The sequence below is a fragment of the Ambystoma mexicanum genome, chromosome 3q, assembly GCF_040938575.1.
Source record: "Ambystoma mexicanum isolate Mex_15411 chromosome 3q, UKY_AmexF1_1, whole genome shotgun sequence".
NCBI classification, from domain to species: Eukaryota; Metazoa; Chordata; class Amphibia; order Caudata; family Ambystomatidae; genus Ambystoma; species Ambystoma mexicanum.
The window spans coordinates 606,077,451-606,090,031 of NC_090926.1; the positions used below are offsets into that span (position 1 = coordinate 606,077,451).

Here is a 12,581-nt window from a genome sequence, read left to right on the forward strand (position 1 = left end):
GTCATTTTTAAAGCTGCACAACTGTCACCTGTCAATTCTGCAGCTGCAAGCTGTCACCTGTCATTTTGAGTTTACTTTAAATCTGAAAATCTACCTTTATTAAATCGTCCGTATCTCTTGAACCGTTTGGGCTAGGAACGAATTTAGGATCTAGGCTTTCCAACGAACCTAGAACTGACTTCCTATACTTTTTCCGTAATTGCGAGACACGCACTCGCGAAATTTACCGCGATTTGCGATTTGGCTCGATTTCTTAATCTGTAGAAATCAGCAGCTTTTTGCTTCTCTTTGCTAAAATTCATTTGCAATCTGCTAATCATTCCTAGAGTTTTGTTAAAGTGAGCCTGAACTAATACCAACACGCATCTCCCACTCACCCTGAATCTCTAGAGGGAATTAAAATCAATTGACACATTTTCCCATCCATTGCCATCACATTTAAAGCATTTTGGGCCTGTGTTTCAAACTCCTACCTGTTTCCTCTAAGCTTGCTGGGGGGGAACTGAATTTCGTATTGTATTTGATTGCATTCCTGAGAACTGTGTGCTCCTCTTTCCATCTCCTTCCATTTCTTACATTGCATAGGGGAGGGGGGTGAATTGCCAGAGAAAAAGTGATTATCTTATCTTTTGCTAAAATCATATCAAGTGTTTCTGTACTGCATTTTATTCCTCACTGCTTTTCCCTGGAAACCATAAAAGTATTTTTGCTACTTTATCCATCCTATACTAACTCCTCATTGATTGTAAAGAAGTGTGCTAGTGCCAGATTACCCATTGTTGATCAGCATCATATGTCTAAGTGTACTATCAGATATTAATTTTTTTATAAAAGTGTGATATATATATATATATATTGTTTCATTTTTCAAATAAACCTTTTAATTTGCAAAACAAACCTACTTCTTGGCTCAGTGGGGTCAGGGGGATTCTAAGAGGGGGGTGTTATACAAGGGTTGTCATCCAGAGTACGGAACTGGATATAAAAATACATCAATAAGGGTTTTCCTCAGCATCCCAGACTAGGCATTGATTTAGCTGTAGTGTTGATTGAATATCGCTTACAGGGGGGAATGCCGGCTTATGATATTTATGTGAAGCGTGGTGTGGGAGCGATAATGTTTTGTGAAATTTGGCATAAGCAAACCAGAAAGCAGGAAGATCTTCAGTGGCCGAGGAATGGGAGTTTTGAGATGGACCGAATAGATAACCTGGAAAAGGTTTTGATAAGTAAGAAAACACGCCCTGCGGAACGTGATATCCTTAGGGACTGGAGAAGGGAAGCAATGCTCCGATTTAGAAGTAGAGAGAAACATGCGCGCAGGCATAAGTCAAAAGCGGAGACAGCGGAGGAAAAGGAGGAGGAGGAGTGGAGTAATAGTTTGAGGAAGGCAAATAGATGCGACCAGTTGAATATTGAAAAGATATATCCACAAAGAGAGCTAGACTCATCAGACAAGTTGATAAATAAAATATTAACTGAAACAAAACAAGGCCCAAGAGTAGAAACTAAAAAGACTACGTCAGAAGCTGCTGCTCAGCCCCTCCCAGCACAGCCACAGGCTGCATCAGTAACCGTGCTGCCCACTAGTCAGCCCGCCCCAAGTGTTTCGCAAATTACCACAGCCCCAACAGACATCTCCCGCTCTCACTGCCCCCTCTGCACCTCCCGCTCAAGAGGGTGTCTCTGTCCCGACTGCTCCCCCAATAAGCGAACTGGAACAAAGTGAATGTGTTAGAGTGACCCGCAGTGCGATCAGCAAGGAGAGAAAGCGAGAGCTGCAAGAGCAGGCGGAAATGTATATAGACGAGAATGATTAGGCGGCCACGTTAGCGTCAATGTATGATTTCAGGAGGAGCAATGAAAGACAGGTATTGTTGGAATGCATGGGGGAATATCTGTCGGCACAATGGAAAAAGTTAATTGGGAGGTGACCTCCACAACGATTGTTGGATTTGAATGCATTAGCCCATTGTGTAGAGAGAGATGAAGAAATAAAAGAGCATGTGGACTGACTTTTTGACCTTAAGTATGAACTTGATGAAGAATATTCTGAAATACTTGCCACACCGGGGTATAGGAGGAAGGATATTGAGAGGGGTAGAAACGAAGCAGTACCCACTAGACAGCAGTGATTCTTGCCGCCACCAGGGCAGACAGGTGATAGACAAAGACTACGAGTGTGTATAGAAGAAACAATGAGATGGATGTCGAGTCGTAGGTCTTCCGTGGGGGAGATAAATGAGATATGCAATGAGTATTCTTTGCAAATAAGAATAGAAGCCCTGCAAATGATAGTAGGGGTGTTACTCCAGCAAATATCAGGAAACAACAGGGGGAGGGGAAATGCACAGGGCAGGAGTAATTTGAACATGCATGGAGGGCCCTTGGGATTAGATCAATGTGCATATTGCAGAGAGGAAGGACACTGGCGAGCACAATGTCCACACTTGCAAAATAGAGGTGGGTACAGTCAGAGAAGACAGCACAGAGGACGTCCAGTAACAAATGGCCACAACAGAAACAATCTGCAGCAGCACCAGAATAGTCAAGGGAATGGAGCACAGAATCAAGGCCAGGCTCTGAATCAAACTACTTTTACCCACAATCAAAATCATCAGGGTATGCAAAATGGAAATAGAGGAAGAGGCGGGAACATTTTTGATACTCAAACGGGTGCATACTACAATAATAGCAGTGACTACACTTCAGATGATGTGTGGTTACCCCAATAGGACAGCCCAAGAAAGGGGTCGGAACAAGTATCTATTCCCGTGAATCAGAAAGGACCCTACGTAGAAATGAAAGTTGGGAATGAAGAGCATAGATTCCTCGTAGATACGGGTGCGCAAAAGTGCTCGATGGACCATCACTTAGTTCCAGATATACCACTGTCAGGGTGACAAAATACTTCAGTATGGTTCGCAGGTACCCCAGTAATAAATCCTGAGTCCAAGCCAGTAGCAGTAACAATAGGCCCTTTTACTGAGCATTGTCCATTTCTTTTAACAGAGAATTGTGGGGAAAATCTCCTGGGATTGAATCTATTGAAAAAGCTAAGCACAGTTATCCACTGTACACCAGATCGGGTATTCTTGACTATTTCTCCACAGAATGTGCCAATATCTGAATTTGTGTCTAAACATTAACAGGGGAATTGAGTGAGGTGCCAACTTGCATTTTGGCTATGAATGACAATGATGTGGGATGTCTGAAAATAGAGCCAGTGAACATTTTTTAAGAGAAGTAGTAACGCTACCGCGTATTCCGCAGTATAAAATGTCAGCAGAGGGAGAGAAAGGATTGTTTCTGACTTGGTGAAATTGGGAGTGGTTGAAGAGATTACAGGCAGTACATGTAACAGCCCCATTTTTCCAGTGTATAAGAAAAGAGGTAATGAAGTACCGTACCATTTCATAATTGATCTGTGTGCACTAAAAAAGGTAGTAGATCCTCAATTCCTGTTGGTTCCAGATGTTACCACAATTTTGACAATGATTCCTGCCTCGGCAGAATACTTTAGCGTTATCGATCTGAAGAATGCTTTCTTCAGCATTCCGGTACACAAACAAAGCAGATATTTGTTTGCCTTCACTTTAGGAGGACGATCATTCACATTCGGGCTGTGTATTGCTACAGTATATTGACGACCTATTAATCGCTGCTGACACTGAAGAGATTTGTACAAAAAGTACTTTCCTGTTATTGACTCATCTAGCTGCTATTCCGTGATGTGGTGGGGACGGTGGGGTATGCACCCGACAAGAGGCAATGCAGAATAATCAATACCACGAACCAGGCGCCATACATAATTCCCACTACAATATCATATCGAGTGCGTGTTTTAGGCCCCAATTATCTTCAGACCCAGGATGGCCACTGAATCCACGTAGCTGTTTCTTAGCTTCGGAGACAACATGGCAATAAAGGCCATTTACACTGTTTCACTTCTGTCATAAATACACTGATATCAACTTTCCAGACTTTACACGGACAACAGGGTGTCGTGTTGTGCATGACCGTGCCAACATTTTTCCAGCCTGCTCACCGCCACGACATGCTGCAGGCCCCTTACGTGCTCCTGCACCACCTAAGATGGAGGCAATTTGCACACATATTATGCAACTAGTATCATGTCAACTGACCCAAAAATGACCTTTCAGCGTGGGACGATCATTGCAAAAACAGTAATAAAAATAACAATCACAATAATAAATACTACCGAATAACACAGACCAGCTGATTACTAGTGATGGGAAGAATATTATTAATATTATCGATACTATGAACAATGATTCGAAATTGCTACGAGGACGGCGGACCCTGGCCTGCCCGCATATTGTGCTGCTAGGTAACAGTCTGTGTCTGCTCCCCCGTTTAACTCGTCGGTTTCAGCGCCCTGCTTTCTCGGGTACGCTTTGTGGGTCCTGCTAAATTTATTTTGTGGCCGATAATGGCCCTGCCTCTGCCCAACAGGTTTGGCCTGTGTGTTCCTTGTGTCTTGGCATTTCGGGGGCTATGCAGCGTGGTCTTCTGTGGTTACCACAGCCCTATGCTTTTGGGGCTCAGGCAGGCTCTGCGTGGATGGCAGGCTACATCCCTGCCATTTCCCTGCTTGATGGAATCGATGGAACCCGATGGATCCATTCGAACTGGGTTGAAAATGGTGGCCACATTGATGCTAATAGAGGCAGCGATGAACTCATCTGCTTGAGTGCAGACATTCCAACACAGGAAGAGGGCCTGGCCTCTACACAGATTTAAAAGTGTGGTTCCATCTGCTTGGCAGAGCAGGTGGGCCAAAAATCTGGGGCAATCTTTTGACTTTATCTGTGTATTAACAACATATCACGTTTTGCATATATTTTCGAACGCACTTACCTGGAATGGAATTATTTATATTTGCTGCGGCATGGTCTTGCATGTTTTAAGGCCTTTTTTCAGGCTGCAGAGAACCGTAAAGTAGCTTGCTTCTTGATAGGTCTTGGGGGGAGCGGTGGGTCAATGTCTGTAACCTCTACCACTCTTGTAATGCAATGACTTAACTACCTTTTTGTACATATATGTATTGTACATTCTCATTGCAATGCTACTGTGACTGATTACATGAAGTGCCGAGATACCCTTGGGTTAGGTGCGCTATATAAATGACAAAATAAATACAGTGATCGCTGGTTCATGGGTTTGCTTGATGCTCATTGTTATTTTGTATATATTGCATATTTGCTCTAACTGTAACCTACCTACAAGACTAGGACAATGCCATCCCGTGAAACAATGGTTTGATTCCCAGTTGACCGCTTAGAAGCTGGCCGTGTCCATCACAAAGCGCTATAGAAATCACAATAATGACAAGCCGTATGATGCTTAAAATTCCTCTTCCGTTTATAAGATATTCCGAGCGTGTCTCACTGGTATGCCAAGATCTCTGCTGCTGTTGCATCTGGGGATGTTTTCTGTTCCCACCACAGGTGCGATATGTCAACACTAGCATCTCTTCCATGTGTGGCACGTCGTCTGCTCCACTTGTAAATGCTCTTCACTCCTGTTCCAGGCTGGGGCTGTTGGCTCCCCCTGTTACAAGCATGGGATGATCATGTTCTCTACTGTTGGCCAGATTGGAGATGCTCTCTCCTCCTGCCCCTGTCTGATGTAACAAATCTGCTCCTGTCCCAGCTTTCAGAAGTGAGAGCCTCTCTGCTTAGGTTCTAGTTTTGAGAGTCTCACCGTTCCCAATCCAGGTTCTCTCTACCCCCGACCCATGTGTGAGATGGTCTCTGTTCCACTTCCTGCTTCCGGTTTTGAGATGTTCTCTGTTCCTGTTCCAGGCGTGAGAGACTGTCTGATCCCACCCCATTTGCAAGTTGCTCGATGCTCCTTTCTCGTTGTTTTTGCACTACACTTTTTTACTGTAATGTGGATACCCTTAGTCTCACAGACTTGTACAATTAAAATGTATTACTACACTTTTCCTTGTGCTATAAAATGTGTCCACAATTATCATCGACATGTTTAAGATTTAATGTATGTATCTCAGTGAAAAAAGCGTCTCTCATTTTAAAGTTATTTTGCGTCTAACCACCCCTTCACCATGGTATGCAGAATTACCTCCTCACCCCTAAAACTATTCTGCTCCTGCTGTGCCCCAGCCACACGCTCTGCTCTGGATAAGTATCACTGCCAGCCAGCAATGGCTGGAAGGTGTGTTTCAGGAACATTGCGCGCCCATTGGCGGGGGTCCCCTGTTCAACTTCATGGCTATTACCATGATACAGACTAGGGCCTTCAAACGCTTGCAACAATGTCGCAAAGCAAATATGTTTTGTGAAAAGAGTCATGCTGTGCATGTAAACACAATGTAGGCAGTCCAAACAAGAGTTGCATACAGATTAAAAAAACAGCAAAGTGATAAAAGCATGGTTGCACTAGGATTCATTTGAAATACATGTCTCGTTTTTCATTGAAGCAAGGGGCTGTAGTATGCGATACTGTGGTGCGAGACATTGAGCCTCATTAGGAGGCTGGCGGCCGCGGAATGAACGGTGACGGTAAGGGATAAGCATCGTTCATTCCGGGCCGCCACATTACGAGGTCTGCAGCGGGTCCCGCTCTGGACGCCTGGCCAGACCAGACGTGCAGAGCGGGACCCTCTAGCAGACCAGGATGCTAAAAACGGGCCTGTCATTAACGGGCCCGTTTTCAGCATCCTCCCCATTCCCATTAAGCCTTATGGGGGCTCAAATGGGAATGGGGATGGGGATGTACCGGCTCTGGGTCCCGATAATGGGAATTACAGGGCCTGCTAAAGTCGGCATAGCCGGTAATTTCCTATTTTTGGGACCCGGACCTGGTACCCGGTTTGGGGGTAGCCATGCTGGCAAGAACGGCATGGCTACCTCCAAACTCCTAATGAGGCCCATTGTAGTTGATCTCAAAAGAAGAGAGGAAGGCTAGGGACTAAGAAGTAGTAGTACAAGGACACACAGAAGAATACTGTCTGACCAATTAAAAGCACCATGGGGAGTGGGGAAGGCACCATTCTGCACTCTGGAAGACTAGAGTAGGGTACACATGATGAGACTAAATGGATCTGTGAGGAATGGAGAAGGTGGTATGATATGATGAGGAAAAACGGAAACTAATGAGGGAGTAGGGAAGGCAAATTAGTTAATGACTTAATTGGAGTTGTAAACACGGTACTGGTGTAATAACAATGTCTCACCAGGGCTGTTTCAGACACTTGATTTATAAGCACTCTATTGTCCTTCACTGAAGTCCTATTCAAAGCAAGCATTGGCAAAGCCAACATTTTTGGCTTGTGCATAGTTTTTGCCAGGCACTGATATTAAATGCCCAAGTAGTCGCACCATTTTGCACCTGCTACCAACAATGGGTAGTTAATACTATGATGGCTGTGCCTGGCAAATTCCTTTCCCATGCCTACAAAAAAAGACCAAACTGTTGGCATTGCCAATGCTAGTTTTGTAAGTGGCTTGTTCACCCATCATGGTCTCGCCACCTATGCCATGCTGTGTTACTGACTGCTTGCACACCAGCAGCACACTGCTGCTGGCCTGGTGCATGAATTAATTGAAATAATAATGTACCATTGTTAGTACCTATACTCTAATGCTTTTTAGGTCATGTTTGTGTGGGGTTGCACTGTAAATTGTACATTTTAGAAACCATTTTCCCCAAATATTAATGGGGGGAAATTCCACCTGCACCCCCTCCGATGTGGGTCGAGCACCCTTGCTGCGCTCACTTCCAAATGTGCCCTTTTAAAGTCACCAGCTGCCGCTGGGTATATCTCTTGACTGTACCCGTTTTAACTTTATGATTGTATTGGCTGTTGGTTTGTAGAAGCTTGAGGGCTGAATGGGTGTTTTAGCCTCTACTCATCCTTGTACTCCGCCTGCAGGGCAGAAGTCAATACGTCACGGATAGCTCAGGAACCAATGGATGACATTATTCACCATCCATGTTTATGGAAGTGCCCTGCAACCAAAACTAAGACTATCATTATATTCATAAAATAGTATTGACTATGGAAAATTACTTGGTCTGCATTATTTCACCTATATGGATCAATGAAAACGGTGTTATGCGTAAAGCTCAATGCATGGCAAAAAGGCTTGCCCTTTGCTAATTAGAGTGGGGTTACTAGAAGACTGGGTGTATGTGGGCTTTTTCTTCCACAGGTGGAGTGGGAGATGTAGTCATGTGTGCTATGTGACTATTATCCGTTTTCATTTTTGGAGTGGGTGTTTGTTCCGTGTATATTGGACAGTAGGTATAATGCACTTTCCAGTTCAGTTGTAAGTGGATTTATGCCCCAAAATGGCAAACGTATACAAACGAATGAATTGACCCCCCCCCCTTAGACATTGCAGATAATGTGATATTCTAATTGTTGCTTCAACTAAATGAGCAAAGGCAGATTCAAAATAGCAGTTGTATTTCTATTTGAGGCCAATCAAAACGTTGTCCCTTGTGCAAAAACATGGGACACGTGAATGGACCACCAATTGTCCTGCTTAGATAATCCAGAATGGAGCAAATCGGTTTAGCCCCAATGTGCATTATCTTGAATTGATTTGCATTAGAGCAAACATGAACAACGAAGTTTCTATAGTTGCTGCATGGCATTGAAAGGAATTAAGTAACAATGGCCCTCATTATGATACTGGCAGTAGCAGTGCCTGTAAAACTGGCATGGCTGCCGCTGGTATCTTTTTTTCCGGCGCCCACGAATGGGCAATTACCGGGTCATTACGGCCTTGCAGTACTCGGAAATTGCCTATTCGCAGGTGCTGAAAAAAAAATGCTCCCCATTCCCATTTGAGCTCCATAGGGCTCAATGGGAATGGGGAGGTTGGATGCACCGGCACCATTTGTGAATGGTGCCGGTGCATCCAAAATGCTCTGCTCGCGGGTGTCGGTATGGCCGCCAGGCCAGTCCTGGCTGGCGGAAAGGCACCCGCGAGCAGAACTTGTAGTTTGCCGGTCCGGTAACAACGGTACCGGTAGCTTACCCTTACCGTTGTTACCGGACACGCAAATTTATAATGAGGCCCAATCTCTTTTTAGATTATGGTGCAAACACAGAACAAAAAAACTGTCTGATTCTTTCTTGATCTAGCACAAACTATGTTTTTTTTTATAGATAAAACAGACTGACAAAACTTGTCGGCTCCATTCCGTATTATCTGATTATTTGCTCCATTTTTAGCTCTGGTGCAAATATTAGATAATCTGGCACTGGTAATTAACTGCCTGTTGGGAAATCCTTGTATGCTATCAAATACGCGCTAATTTAAATTGGTATTCATTTGTAAACAGTAATGGGCCCCGATTGAATTTTAGTTTGAACATTGTCTGCGCAAACGCATGCTAGTGGGCACGTGTTTTGAATGAGATGAGTGACCCGAGCAGCCCCATCCATGACAAGGTTGTTTGCCCAAGTCACGCATCTTTGAGTGCTGTGCAATACCGCGCAAATCGCTCGGCTCCTCCGAATGAGCAAGACCTTGCTAATTGATAGAACATCCATGATGGAGACATAAGGGAGGCCACCGAGAAAGGTCAGCTGCAGATCAGATCTATTCAGCAGTACTATAACACTGCAGAAGATCTGCACATTTTCCATCCAACAGCAAGACGCCAAATAAGAGCAGCCATCGTGCATCTCACATGTGAATCAATGCTCAGGAAGCTTTGCGATTGCAACACTTAAGAAACACTCGTGTGGCTACCTCGGGGGGAGGGGGTGATTGTCATGGTAACGGTTTCAGTGCTTGCACGCCACAGACCAGCCTTTTGTGTGTGTGTGTGTGTGTGTGAAAGAAAAAGGCACGGGGTGGGGCGAGAGAGAAACAATTACCCCACTTCCACATTTACGTTTCTAAAATGTGACGTGCACGACTACAAATTGGCTCTGGATGTGAGCTGTGAAATGTAAGGCCGACAGGTTTAAGGCTTTGTCCCTTTGTCCACACTCAGCTTTCTAATTTATGAAACAGATGCATTCTCTCTTGGCAAATTCCTGCTGGAGCCTACCTGCGGGCAATGGCATCTTCTGCGTCAAAGGGCTCTGAGGGGCGCCAGGTGAGCCCATAGGCCTCTCCCACGTCGTCTCTGTTCAAAGAGAAGGGAAATGACAGTCATTTTTCTCACCCTCCACTAGCATCATTGTAAATCCAAAATAAGACAAATCATCTGCTTTTATCGTTTACAAAAGAAAATGGAGAAGACAGCATTGTCCTGCCTATCTCTCTCTCTCTTTTTTTCTTCTTTTTTTTCTGTAGATAATTTAATTTACTGGGGTTTCAAAAAACTAACCTTACATTCAGAATGTGTATAACATAACACTCACATGTGTTCTCTCAGGAAAAATAGGCAAAAGAACAAGCCTTGTCTTGCTGCACATCAAACACATCATTAGTCTGTAATGCTTTTTTGAAGCTTTACACTTTATTAAGCCTGAGAATTTAACAGTCACTGTTGTATTTTTCTGCTTCCATGCAGCTAGCTGTTTTCAACGCTTGTCCTGCCTCTCTCAATAGCTAATGCGTTGGATTTCTGGTTCAAACAAAAGTGTGCAGTACAATTTGTGCATTCAATTTCTGATATTCAGCAGTGCTAATGAAAATGAAAAGACTAATGGAAAGACAATGGGCCTCTTTACGAGTCCGGCAGTAACCCTGCCAGTGCTACCGGCGGGTTGCCGCCGGCCTCGTAATATTTTACTGGCGCCTGACTTCCCGATGCCACCGGGAGATTCCAAGTCCGGCAACCCGAGAAATCAGGTGCCAGTAAAATGTACGTCCCCGTTCCGGACTCTATGGGAGTGGGGCCTCGGAAGCACCGGCACTGTTGCCAACAGTGCCGGTGCTTCCGTGAATGGTTTGCCTACCATGACCGCAGTGCCCGGCAGGGTCTGACCTGTCGGGCACATCGGCCATGATAGGCAGAAATGGAGTTTGCCGGTCTGGAAACAAGGATGCCGGTGAGGTTGCCAGCAAACTTATAATGAGGCCCAATCTGTTCCATATTAATAATTCAAGCACTGCACAACCACTCGACTCGGTGGTCGCCGAGTGAGAAGATGCCTGCCTGTGCTGCCCTTGACATTGTTCTCAGGAGATAACGGCGGGGGAAGGGGGATTCGAGGGCACCTCACTGCATGTAACCTCAATCAGGATGGTCCTGAAGCTCATCCCTTGGAACAATGAACACAGCCTGCCATATGGACTAAGCTTATACGCACCAAGTGTTCCAGATCAATTACGGTGAGAGATGGGCAAAACACCTGCTCATCAGACGTATCCTTCATAATGCTCTTGTGGGTGCAGTCGTGTACTTTACATTTGACACACGTGATCGTCCTAGTATATTGTTTGTGAATTGCTTGTAGGTTGGTGGATTTGATTTTGGTTTCATTCTGAGATTCTCAACATCTTTCTGAAGGAAAAAAATTATTTATTCTATAGAAATGGATTTGTGAAATAATATGCGATTTGCCAAAATAAGACAAAGATCACGGTGCCATGGCTATAACAAAACAAAAAAACAAAAAAACAAAAAAACAAAAATAAAGAAATTGATCATTGAAACGTGCAACGCTTTGCATTCTCCTGAAGGTCCTAGTTGGAAGAGGAAGTTATTTGGAAATATTTTAAATTAACTGAAATGCATGTTTCCTTGATGCAGAGCCCACAGCTGCAACCAGCTGCATTAAGTTAACTAGATGCGATTTCATATAGTCTCTCATGCACTATTCTTATGTTCCTCTTGGGAGCGGTACTTGATGGACTGAATGCATCATGCTCACCTGTGACCCCCTCACCCACACCATGCAATGCATGTCTAGATTCTCTAGGGGAATGCCAGTCCAGGATGCCTCAGTACATGCACAGGTCACGCGAAGAGCAGTTCAGAACTTCAACAAAGGCTACCTAACCTAACATTCCCCTCTCTGCTCTGAAATCTTCCTCTTTGGGAGTCCGTCTTGAAACAAATTGCGCGTTACAGTTTCTAAGGCAATTCTGATTTCCGATTGCCCATTTCTCCTGCTGCTGGAAAAGTGCATAGCCATGGAGTCTATTTTGGATTAAAAGCATTTGAGTTGTGACAGGATTTCCTGTAATCCTGCCCGCATTTTTAAAGGGTCTCAACGTGTATTAGCTGCCCCTGTTCCATTATCCTTGCTTCGAGGAAAGTTTGCCTGTCAGAGTATACTGTGGAGCAAGTTAGTTTGTATTCAATCCAATGTTCTACACATTGGGCCTGCACACTCTTCTGTTTCTTAGCTGCACAGAGCATTCTATTCCCAGTGATTCAGTTCACTAAACCAAATAGGGATCTCCCTAGTTAAGGGCAGGGGCCAGGTTAGTTTGTGTTGCAAGTGGGATTCCTGGAGCCGCAGCTGTTTGCCATAAGTTACTTTATAAAGTTCATATCAATAAGTACATAGGGTGAGAAGACCCACTGGTGCCCACCGGCCAGGCTGCATCTTTCCAACGTACACAGTTGGAACCAAGTGGTAGAGCATGGTGGTCAATAATGTCGAAAAAAAAAGT

The 12,581-nt window shown here is 44.5% G+C and overlaps 1 protein-coding gene across 2 annotated transcripts in view; it reads right to left on the reverse strand.

The window, feature by feature from the left end:
* GAS7 (growth arrest specific 7) overlaps positions 1-12,581 on the reverse strand; it is a 1,527,668-nt gene that overhangs the window by 573,207 nt on the left and 941,880 nt on the right. For both annotated transcript variants that reach the window (XM_069654478.1, XM_069654479.1), the window contains exon 3: positions 10,060-10,137. In XM_069654478.1, coding sequence (XP_069510579.1) covers positions 10,060-10,137 — 78 coding nt within the window. The remainder of the gene's footprint in view (positions 1-10,059; positions 10,138-12,581) is intronic.